Below are 12,249 nucleotides of genomic sequence, written 5' to 3' on the forward strand. Positions count from 1 at the left end.
TGCATTCGGCCTAACAGATACAAAAAACGGATATGTTAAACTGATGCCTCAGACTGATGCCATACAGTGGCATCTGTTCCCCATAGAGTTTTATTGTAAAAAAATTAATAAAAGTATACTTATACGCTTTTTTTTACCGGACTCTGCAGGATACAAGAATGTGGCGTGCTGCGTATACTTCATAGGCATAAAATGTTATGTGAACCCACCCTTAAAGGGGGTTGTCCGAGTTCATATCCCCTTCTTCCCTCACTCAGCCCCTCTGAAATGATCCCCCGTTTTACAGGCTAGGGCAGCGTTAAAGCCCGCCCATTAGTGCCTGTGACATCACCGGGCTCACTGCTAGGTGGAAGCCTCCGACTCGATTTCCAGAATCAGCCCTTGCCCTGCGTGATTTAGCGCAGGGCAAGGGAGAGCATCGGAGCATTTCATGTCAGACGAGCCGAGTCGGGGGAGGAAGAAGAGGATACGTCGGGTATCATATGAAAAAACGGACACTTTGTTTTCCCATGTTTCTGCTCCTCTGACACAACAGAAAAAAAAAATTGAAAATGTGAACAAAGCCTAATGAAAATATATATTTTTTTTTAACTCAAAATTTGAATTGAAATGTTTGCTTTTTACAACCAAGAGAATAAACACAAATAATACATTTATTAAGGGGGCAGATGCTTCCCAAACTCCCCAAATGCATTTCACTGCAGTGTATGTGAGGCTTCCTCCCTGCTAAGAACAGGGACCAAGGACCTCTCGTTCTGACGATCAGCAGGGATCCCAGTCGTCCGGGCATTTTTCCTATTCAGGCTGGCTGTAAATAAGTCTTGTGTTCTCATTTAGCATGTGTTCATGGTGGAGGTGGTGGGGTCACACGACTGATGCCATCTTTAGTGCTTTTCTATCTTATGTGTATGCGAGTATGGCAATGGTACCTTGAGAGAAGGAATGGTCATGATAGAGTTCAACATGCCCAATCCTATGTTTTCACGGCCAGCCTCTTATTCCCCTCTACCTCTTAAGAACACATGTATGGTCAGTTGAACTGAATGTGCATGTCTATGTGGGTGTTGGGAAAGACAAGACAGCTATTGAAGGCGTATGGACAATTTTAGTCCATGGGTGCTCAACATGGGTTTACACCGTTTGACTATGCAGGAAGGGGTCTACTACACAGGTATAAGAGTGGGTGCAAGCAGCATACACTGCATTAGAAAACTGTACCGTTCTCTGTCCTTATAATATATAATAATGGAATACCAAGGGGGCCACAGCAAACCTTGCAGCAGTCCTGATGTCTTAGAGATGGAGGTATGTTTTCTAAGGCTGAGTTCAGGTCGGAGTTCTAAGGTGTGCAAAGATATGACCGTGTGCAAAGACAAACTTGTACTCTTTACAGGCAGTTCTTTTCGGTAGATGTGAGGGATTCTGACACTATGGTAAGAGTCACATCTTTACTAGGCTTTATCAGTTGCAATAATAAGTGTGAATCTATGTCTATTGAAAGTTGGGGACCTCTGCACTAAGGCCTCTTTCACATGGGCGTCGGATAGGATGCGGGTGCGTCGCGGGAAAATGTGTGATTTTTCCGCGCGAGTGCCAAAACGTTTTAATGCGTTTTGCATGCGCGTGAGAAAAATCGGCATGTTTGGTACCCAGACCCGAACTTCTTCACAGAAGTTCGGGTTTGGGATCGGTGTTCTGTAGATTTGATTATTTTCCCTTATAACATGGTTATAAGGGAAAATGATAGCATTCTGAATACAGAATGCTCAGTAAAATGTCCATTGAGGGGTTAAAAATAATAGACTAATTTAACTCACCCCATCCACTTGGTCGCGTAGCGGATCTCCTCTTCTTTCTTCAGGACCTGGGTAAAGGACCTTTGATGACATCACTGCGCACATCACATGATCCATCACCATGGTGATGGACCATGTGATGTGCGCAGTGATGTCACCAAAGGTCCTTTTCCCCCAGGTCATCAAAGAAGAAGAAAGAAGAGAAGCCGGGCTGCGCGAACAAGTGGAGCTTAATTTATTTATTTTTTCTTCCCCCTCCATCCCTAATGTACTTAGCATTCTGTATTAAGAATGCTATTGTTTTCCCTTATAACCATGTTATAAGGGAAAATAATAATGATCGGGTCCCCATCCCGATCATCTCCTAGCACCCATGCGTGAAAAATCGCACCGCATCCGCACTTGCTTGCGATTTTCACGCAGCCAGCATGCTGCGATTTTCACGCAACACACAAGTGACGTGTGAAAATCACTGCTCATATGCACAGCCCCATAGAAATGAATGGGTCCGGATTCAGTGCGGGTGCAATGCGTTCACCTCACGCACTGCACCCGCACGGGAAAACTCGCCCGTGTGTAAGAGGCCTAAGGCTTCTTTGGTTGTGGCTCACTTCTGGCCTCCTCATCAGTACCTTTAGGGGGATGATGAGAGGTTTCAACTTATTTTCACTGTACCAGAAAAATAATTGCCTACTACAGATATTCCATCCTTTTTGTCAGCCATATGCATCCTCTACTAGAGTACATTCTTCCAAAAAAAGACCTCTCACCTGTCCCCAGCAGTTAAAGCAGCCAGTTTCTCTTCTCCCGGCAGTGGAGGGCTTGTGTCATTCAGAATATGCTGGAATTGGATCTCTAGTTCCTTGGGGTTCAGCAGGCATCCACTATGGTAAACCCAAACCTTGAAGAAGCGTCCTTTGTGGTACACCACAATGTGCTTACTGTCTGAGAAGTGCTGGATGGTATCTGGACATAGAATATGGGTGCAGTCAGAACCTCATGAGACAGACATCTACTTCTAATCTGTTAATAGCAGCTGCACAACACAATCCTGACAGGAGGAGGTGATCTTGCTTTTAAATTTTCCCTTTTAACGTAATGCTTGGGTGGTCATGGAAAGAAGTATACGCCATGGCAAAAAGTAATCATTCCTTGGTGATTATCACCAAGGGTACGTCCGCATGGACCGTAAAAAGAAAAAGGAATAATCTGCTGTGGATCAGTACCACACTCTATGTCAGTTACATGGGGGCCATTTTTGCAAATATCACTCTATGCATTGCAAAGGGTGAAGTCCACAGTGGAAACATGCAGCATAAACTGACGTGCTACAGATCTAAAATCAGCACTATGGGTCAACTATCATGGGGATTCCACTCAGATTTGTTTAGGCAGAGTGTGGAGGAAATATGAATGTCATCCACTTTGCTGCTAGTGTAAAACGCTGTTGATTTTCTGCTTGCTCTTCTCGAAAATCCACAGTGTATAAACTATGTGTGAACGTACCCTAAAGAGTAAATCTACATTCAGACATGTATACTACGGAAGCATGCAGGGATACACTTTTGGAAGCAGGCCATAATGTAAGGCATCCTTTATAAAACAGGGTTCCACTGAACCCTTAGAGCTTCCAGAGTGCAACATGACTCCCTATGTGGTATCACAGGTTTTGCATAGGCCATGCTGAAGTTGGGCAGAGGAGAAGACCCGTGCCATCAGCTTTTTCCTATATTTTACTAGGATAGCACAACATCAGTGGTACTGAAGCACTGGCAATAATAACGGGTACAATTTTATTTGGATGCCATCATGTGGAACTACCATTTGGCAGAATTGCGTGAAACTACTCTATAGCAAATGCTTTGCAGCAAATTAACTGGATGTCATACCATCCTTATTTCATTGTTATTTCGTTGGTTCAAGTCCATCAGGGTGTGAAAACTAAGGCCAGGAGTGAGGACGTGTCAGAAATCAGTAAAAGGGGGCCAGCATTTAGACCTTCATATATTAGATACAACTATGTCAAATTCTTCTTGTGTATTGAGCCTTGAACAATACCAGAAGGATGTTACTTTGATTAGGACAACATGAGTTTCTTTCCAAGCTACAAGACATTCCTTGACTAGGGAAGAGTAAAGGAGACTTAGGAGAATTCAGATGTGGAGCCAGTGGAGTGGGAACTTTTACAGCAGTCAACGGCTGCATGATTTTGGGGTAAAATTGGGTGGCCATTGGCATTGCTTGGCCGAGTGCAGCCAGCCACACGTTGTGGTCTCACGTTAAATAGACAATCCCTTCACTTAACAAAGCCATCCTAACAATGCCCTTATTGCTGAATGACTGATAAGGCAAGGGCTTCATAGAGTTGCATGCGATTCATGGTCAAATCACAGGCACCGAATCACAGGCAACTCTGTGGATCCCTAGCCTGAAGCCCCCCACAGTCAGGGGACGCTGCACATTTCCCCTGCGATGCAATTCAATGGGCCACCATGTCTGCCAGAGTGAGAGGGCTTGACGCAATGGTTCTCCACTCGGACTAAAGGTGCCAGTCTCTAGGGGGGTGTTTCTACTCTCCTTCAAAAGAAGGATCAGGCACACTGAATTTTAACATACCATTCTTTTGTTCTCGCAGGAGAAAAGCCACTGCCAGAGGTGCACACTCCTCATAGAGAATATAACCATGCATGTTTGGAGGGCAGTTACTGAAGGTGTATGGCCAAGCTTTATATGTCTGGGGGAGGAGGTCCCCAAGCAGACATCCTTCCTTTAAGACATATGTAGCAAGCCTTTTAGAATACCTTATTTGATCACTTTCTTCCAGATATCAAAGAAATGAGTCGTGCTGGACACTGCTCAGTCTTTTTCTGTCTACGATTAGTCAAAGATTGTTAGAAAAGCACAAGATCCTACCTGTCTCTACTCCAGGGATACGTGCTGTGTTAAATATGCGCTCGTACTGAGCAGAGCACATGGGCAAACAATCTTGGATCATCAGCTGTATAAGAGGGAAAACGGAAGCCACACACCAAAAAGGACAGGAAGAGAGAGGATGGTAGAGGGGCAGGTACACAAATTACAAGAGAGGTGGCCAAAATGTAAAAAAAAAAAAAAAAAAAAAAAGACAAAAAAAAAAAAAAGGGTGATTGGTTAATATTTGGAGGTGATTGGTTAATATTTGGAGGTGATTGGTTAATAGAAGTTGTGGAAGAGGAACAACAATATAAGTGAAGAGGTAAAGGAGAAGGAAGGGGAGAAGAAGGCAGAGAATACCATAATCAATAGATGTTCCGCTACCATGGGAAGAATAATATTAATAACAACGTGTTCAGGTTAATCCCAGAACTAGCTCACACATGCAAAGATAAAGTAAGGCGAACCTTCACCCGGCCACGAGCTCCAGTTGCTGCTTTAATAGCCATTCGGTTTTGCAGGACACATGTGGAGGCTTGTATTTTTTGTTTCTAAATCTTATAGAAATTGGTGCATATCTGAACAGTATATTTTCTTGGAGTAAGCGTGGTACAACAGTTAGTAAATTGCCACTGTTCATTCTATTAGCCAAGCTCCAAATGTCGAGCCTAAAACCTGTAGGCGGTAGTTACACACACAAATCTCATTAGAAGAAAAGGAGAGGGAAAAAGTCGGGGCTTTATTAGGTCCCATTCACCATAAGGGACAATGATGAACGCTGATTTTGGTTCACCCGCTCACTTACCTGTCTCCTCTCCAGGGATGCGGGTGGTGTTAAAGGTGCGTTCCCACTGGGATGAGCACAGCGGGATAATGGATCCAGGGACCCTGCTCTATAGCCAGTTTTTACAGTGCAGAGATACCATGGGGGAGATAACACAATGCAGAAGAGTGGATATGAATATCTAGCTGAGATCCCAACCCAATGAACACATCATAACATGTAATAGTCATGAATTCAAGAAAGACTTTCTTTGAAGAGATGCCAATAAAACTGCATTCATTTATTAAAGGGTTTCTGTCACCCCAAAATTAAACAGCCGTTTTAGTGTAACTTTAACTTTGATTATATGCAAATGAGCCTCGAGGAGCAGGGGGGGCCCTGCCCTGCCCGTTGGTTCTCCTGCTGGTGCTGTCTGACGTGTAAATCTCGCGCCTGCGCGGTCCAGTTTAGTATTCGGCGCAGGCACAGTGAGAAAGCCAGCAGCCTGCTTTCTTACTGCGCCGAATACTGAACGGGACAGCACAGGCGCAAGATTTACACGGCAGACAGGACCAGCAGAACCAACGCTGGCCTGGCCCTGTCAATCAAGACAGAAGGGCGTGGAAATGAGTTGGGCAAACGGAGCCTCTAGGAGCAGGTGCAACGCCCCCCCTGCTCCTAGAGGCTCCTTTGCATATAATCAAAGTAAAATTACACGAAAACGGGGGCATACTTAAATAAAAGACATGCAGAGTTAAATTCAGGTGACATTTTCACATCTCTGATGTCAGCCAGTTTAATAGCAATAATTGGGGTGACAGAAACCCTTTAAGGGTACTTTCACACTTGCGGCAGGACGGATCCGACAGGCTGTTAACCATGTCGGATCCGTCCTTCCGCTATTTTGCCGTGCCGCCAGACCGCCGCTCCGTCCTCATTGACTATAATGGGGACGGGGCGGAGCTCCGGCGCGGCACGGCGAAAGCCGCCGGACTAAAAAGTCCTGCATGTCCGACGGCTTTCGCCGTGCTGCGCCGGAGCTCCGCCCCCGTCCCCACTATAGTCAATGGGGACAGAGCGGTGGCATGGCGAAATAGCGGAAGGACGGATCCGACATGGTGAACAGCCTGTCGGATCCGTCCTGCCGCAAGTGTGAAAGTACCCTTAAGGGAGTCTATCAGCAGGAAATTCAACACAATGTCTTGAAGGAGTAGCCCAGCTGAATATAATATACCTTTCACTTAGCTATCTGTTGCTTCATTCTGCAGAAAAACTACTTTTAATACATATGCAAATGAGCAGTTAAGTGCACTGAGGGTGGTCCCTAGCCACTTTGTACACCCTTGCTCGTCCTGCTCCCTCTGCCAGTCCCTTCATCTCATTGCTTACAGTCACCTTGCCTAGCCCTATCAATCAAGGAGGAGAGGGAGCGGCTGACATAGGAAGCAAGAGGAGTAAGGGTGGACAGAGTGACTTGGGTGCACTTAACTGCTCATTTGCATATGGATTAAAATAACTTTTTTCTATAAAATGAAGCATTGGATCGCTAAGTGAAAGGCATCATTACATTCAGCTGATCTAGCCTACATGGCATTGTGCCTGGTTTATCAGTGAGTTTACCTGTCCACAACACTATAAGGCCACCTGCACATGATGCGGATTAGGCCTCATGCACACGGCTGTTGCCCAGCTGTGCCCGTATTGCGGCCCGCAAACAGCGTGTCCACAATATACAGGCACCGGTCGTGTGCACACCATATCACACATGCGGACCTATTCACTTGAATGGGTCCACAATCCCGGAGGAGCGGTACGGAAGGGAGGCATGGTACCCCACGGAAGCACTACAGAGTGCTTCCGTGGGTGTTCTCTCCGTGCCTTCGCAAAAAAATAGAACATGTTCTATTTTTTTGCGGTGTGGACGGATCACGGACCCATTCACGTTGAATGGATCTAGATCCATCTGCAGCAACCGCACGGAAGGTGCCTGTGCATTGGGGACCAATGCACAGAATGGCTGGTTTGTGTGCATGAGGATTTACGAGCGGTTCTTCCGCACAGATTTTCATCTGGAAAAACTGCAGCGTAGTACAGTACCAGCAAAGTGTATGATCTCACACAAATCTCATGTATATTTAGCAATTTTCTTTCTGTGCAGAAATTGACCTGCTGTGCGGATTTCCAAATCCACAGCATGACAATTTTGTTTAAGGTTTTAGCTGCAGACTTCACCAATTTCCAGAGAAGGGTGAGATCTGCAGAAAAACCGCATCTAATCCACACCAAAATCCAGTTAGAAATTGCAGATTTTGGTGCAGAAAAGCACAGAAATTCATGCGGATCTTGTGCAGGTGGCCTTAGGCTGGGTTCACACTTGAGCGCATTTTATATGCGCGTTTAACAAGCGTTTTTGTCGCGCGTTTTTATGCACGTTTTTTGCAAAAGTAAACGCGCGTTTGACGCGCGTTTGTGTGATTGACTGCAGTGTCCTATGGCCACAAACGCGCGTCAAAACGCCCCAAAGAAGCTCAAGAACTTGCTTGAGCGTAGGGCGTTTTTCAGCGCGTTCAAACGCGCTGTAAAACGCTCAAGTGAGAACCAGGGCCATAGGGAAGCATTGGTTTTCATGTGTTGAGCGTTTTACAGCGCGTTTGAACGCGCTGTAAAACGTTCAAGTGTGAACCCAGCCTAAGGGTGCCTTCACACAATTTCTTGCAGTTGAAAATGGGTTCCATTCACCTGAATGGGCCTTGCTGAAATCCACGTGCTTGTTGCCCCATTCAAGTAAATGGGATGGATTTTTAGTCGTGAAAATTGCTGCAACAAAATCTGCAGCGTGTGAAGGCAGCACAAGGCTACATTCGAACAAACGTATTTTGTTTCCGTGTCCATTCCGAAATTGGATGAGGACCCATTCATTTGTGTGCTGTCCGCATCCGTATGTCCGTTCCGTAGCCCCGCAAAAACTATAGTGCATGTCCTATTCTTGTCCATTTTGCGGACAAGAATAGGCATTGTTACAATGGATCCGCCAAAAAAACTGATGCAACATGGATGTCACACCGTCCGTATTTTTTTTTTTTTTTGCGGATCTGCATTTCGCGGACCGCAAAATACATACGGTATGTGAATGTAGCCTAAGACACATCAGTTTTTAGCATAAATTTTTTTTTTTTTTAATCAGTCTCCTTTCCCCTCTGGCAGCTGACAAATATAATTCATGTCTCTCTTGCTGCCATGCTACTAAACAAACTTTGCACCTTCTCTCACAAGGCAGAAAGCCATTTCTATTAGTAGCTTGGCAGTGGACGGAAGATCACTATGCAGAGACCTGGCTGTGGGGAGAGTGACTGAGCATGCATGTCCACCAGCACTCAGCTCATTAGGTGGACATGTACACTACTATACACATTGGCGGTCATTTACAAATATTTTTACATCTGCTTTTGTCATAAAAACAGTCGAGAGACGCCTTTTTGTCCAGCTGTGTGCCAATATAAAGTCGCACGGCCCGTGTCAAATAGTTTACAATAGTTGGGCGGGATGGGGTGGAGCGGACAAACAGGTTTACAAAAAACTACGCCAGCCTGGTTGCCTTAGATTAGCCTAATTTATGATGTGGTGCCGATGCAAGGGGAAATAACAGTTTTTGTAAAGGCGTCCTTCTGAACTGCAGGAAAATTTCATAACTCCTATTCAGTGATTCTCATGATGTTAAAGCTATTCAGTGAAGATATTAAATGGTGGGACAATCCCTTTAAGACGTGCCTTTTTATATATTACAATAGGTACACGTTAAAAGGAATGTCATGAGACATATTCAAATCCAATAAAATGCTAACATTGACAAAGTATAATTTGCACTAAGAGATAGTTTAGATTCTGGGATGAGGACTCTAAGAAAAGCAGAATGATCACTACATATCCTTGGTAATGGTTCCAAGAGCAGATGACAACCATCCCACAAATTATTCTGGAGCCATTGCCACTTCCGCCCTACAGCAGTTATGATGAATGAAGATCTTCTAGTCTAGTATTCTTCTAACTGGTCTCCATGTGAACATCAAGCAACTACTGGCTACCTCTAGAAGCTAGCTTAGTGTCTACTGACACAAGGGGTTACACCGGCAAAATATTAGACAATCTATAGCAATAACCATATATCAGAACATTATAGTACACATACTGTGGTAACACACAGTATCTAAAAAATAAATAAATCCTAGTTTCTTACCGGTTTCAATTCCTCGCGACTGAGCTTGCGTCGATACAAAAGCAAGGAATGCACTGTGTTACCTGCCCGAGCTGCTTGAATTGGTGTTGGTGTAACATACAGAAAGTCCTAATGTAAAGGGCAAAAAGAAATACCAAACATGAGTAGCATTTCTTTTACATATAGTTGGCAAGGGGCACTGGAAACTCGTTTAAAAGGAGTAACATTAGGATATGCCATCACGTTATGATCTTGGGGAAGGAGGGGGGGGTCAACTGCCGTGATCCTGAGAATATAGAGGCAGCACTAACCCAGTCCCTTCCGTACAGGGGTGCAGCTGGCCCGTCTCACTTCAGTGAGGCCATGCTGCAGTTTTCTGGACAGCACGTGGCTCGGAGAGACAATCAAGGGAATGCAGTTCTGAACTAGCACTGCGGCTCCATTCTTCTCAGAATCAACTGGAGTCTCACAAGTTAGGCTAACATTGGTTAGAAAGTAACAGCATATCCTAGTGATATGCCATGACTTTATAGGATAGGAACAGCCACTTAAGATAATCTTGAATTATTTTCAGAAGAACATATGAAGGAACCCTGTGACCTGGGCAGAAGGCTGGATGTAATAGAGGTCTTCAAGCATCACAGTATGGCAGCCTGTGTACCTTCAAAGTCAATTGATCATTTTGGGCTTAGTCGTGGTTCAGCTGAACTTTCTCTCTTTAAAAGGGAACGTCTTTCAAGAAAAGGGACATACAATCCCGTGTGTCTGTTCTAAATTTTTTTTATATATATATCATTCACATACTTATGTAGTGTTAGAGGCATACAAACTCATTACTAAACCCAGTGACAGAAGGCTGGGTTCACTTCCCGTTTTTTTTATAACGCCTTAGTGACCGAGCAATTTTTTTCATTGTTGCATTCCAAGAGCTACGAGTTTTTTTTTTTTTTTCCCCCATCTATGTAGCAGTATGAGGGCTTGTTTGTTCGCGGGACAAGTTGTAGTACCACTTTGGGTACACATAACTTAGTGATTAACTTTTATTAACTCTTTGTGGGAGGAGTGGGGAAAAAAAACAGCAATAGCACCACTTGCAGCGTTCAGTTGTCAGCATAAATACAGTAGCATGATAACTTTACTCTCTGGGTCAGTACGATTACAGTGATACCAAATATATTAAAACATTTTTTACGTTTTAGTACTTTAATAAAAACCCTTTAAAAAAAAAAATAATAATGTTTTTGCATTGCTGCAAGACCCATGATATTTTTATTTTTATTTCAATGGAGCGGTGTGAGGGTTTGATTTTTGTGGGATGACTTTCATTGGTATCATTTTGTGGTACATGACACTTAATTGCTTTTTATTTCCCTTTATGTGACGAATAAGCAAAAAACTGCAATTATGCAATTTTTTTTTAGGGTGTTCACCCTACAGAATGAGTACATGATAATTGCGTAGTGCGGGTTGTTATGGCGGCCATACCAAATATGTGGATGGGATTTTATTTTTGAAATCTTTTCCATTGAAATTTATTTCCATTGAAAGTATTTGTTTTTTTTAACTTAAACCTTTTTTTATTTACGAATTTATATATATATATTTTTTAACAATTACCAGTCCCACAAGGGGACGTTAACAGATGATCTTTTGATCTCTCACATAATAAACTGTACTGCTTATGCAGTATAATGTATTATACAGTCAGAGAGGCACACGCTGCCTACATTAGGTCCCAGGATGCCACATGAAGAAGTATGCACCCCACGCTGGTTGCTAATAGGAGACAGATGGAACTCTCTCCCTAAACCACTTAGGCTGGGTTCACACGGGCGTTGCAGGAAAATGTGCGGGTGCATTGCGGGAACACCCGCGATGCAAAACATTGTAATGCGTTTTGCACTCGCGTGAGAAAAATCGCACATGTTTGGTACCCAAACCTCTTCACAGAAGTTCGGGCTTGGGATCGGTGTTCTGTAGATTGTATTATTTCCCCTTATAACATAGTTATAAGGGGAAATAATAGCATTCTGAATACAGAATGCATAGTAAACTAGCGCTGAAGGGGTTAAAAAAAATAAAAAAAATAATTTAACTCACCTTAGTCCACTTAATCGCGTAGCCCGGCATCTCCTTCTGTCTCCTTTGCTGAACAGGAACTGTGGTGAGCATTAATTACAGGTAAAGGACCTTAGGTGATGTCACTCCGGTCATCACATGATCCATCACCATGGTAAAAGATCATGTGATGGCCGGAGTGACGTCACCAAAGGTCCTTTACCTGTAGTTAATGCTCACCACAGGTCCTGTTCAGCAAAGGAGACAGAAGGAGATGCCGGGCTACGCGATCAAGTGGATTAAGGTGAGTTAAATTATTATTATTATTTTTTTAACCCCTCCAGCGCTGTTTTACTATGCATTCTGTATTCAGAATGCTATTATTTTCCCTTATAAACATGTTATAAGGAAAAATAATAATGATCGGGTCTCCATCCCGATCGTCTCCTAGCAACCGTGCGTGAAAATCGCACCGCATCCGCACTTGCTTGCGGATGCTTGCGATT

General features: G+C 43.9%; 1 protein-coding gene across 10 annotated transcripts in view; it reads right to left on the reverse strand.

Moving 5' to 3' along the window:
* Nucleotides 1-12,249, reverse strand: part of CPT1C (carnitine palmitoyltransferase 1C) — an 82,988-nt gene that overhangs the window by 21,071 nt on the left and 49,668 nt on the right. For 9 of the 10 annotated variants that reach the window (XM_040433715.1, XM_040433709.1, XM_040433701.1 and 6 more), the window contains exons 8-10: nucleotides 9,707-9,814; nucleotides 5,515-5,602; nucleotides 2,567-2,762 (exon numbers count right to left, since the gene is read on the reverse strand). In XM_040433715.1, the coding sequence (XP_040289649.1) occupies nucleotides 2,567-2,762; nucleotides 5,515-5,602; nucleotides 9,707-9,814 (392 nt within the window). Of the gene's footprint in view, nucleotides 1-2,566; nucleotides 2,763-4,709; nucleotides 4,795-5,514; nucleotides 5,603-9,706; nucleotides 9,815-12,249 lie in introns of all 10 variants that reach the window. The other variant, XM_040433723.1, reaches the window with a different exon arrangement.

This window comes from Bufo bufo, chromosome 1, assembly GCF_905171765.1.
Source record: "Bufo bufo chromosome 1, aBufBuf1.1, whole genome shotgun sequence".
In the NCBI taxonomy this organism is placed as follows: Eukaryota; Metazoa; Chordata; class Amphibia; order Anura; family Bufonidae; genus Bufo; species Bufo bufo.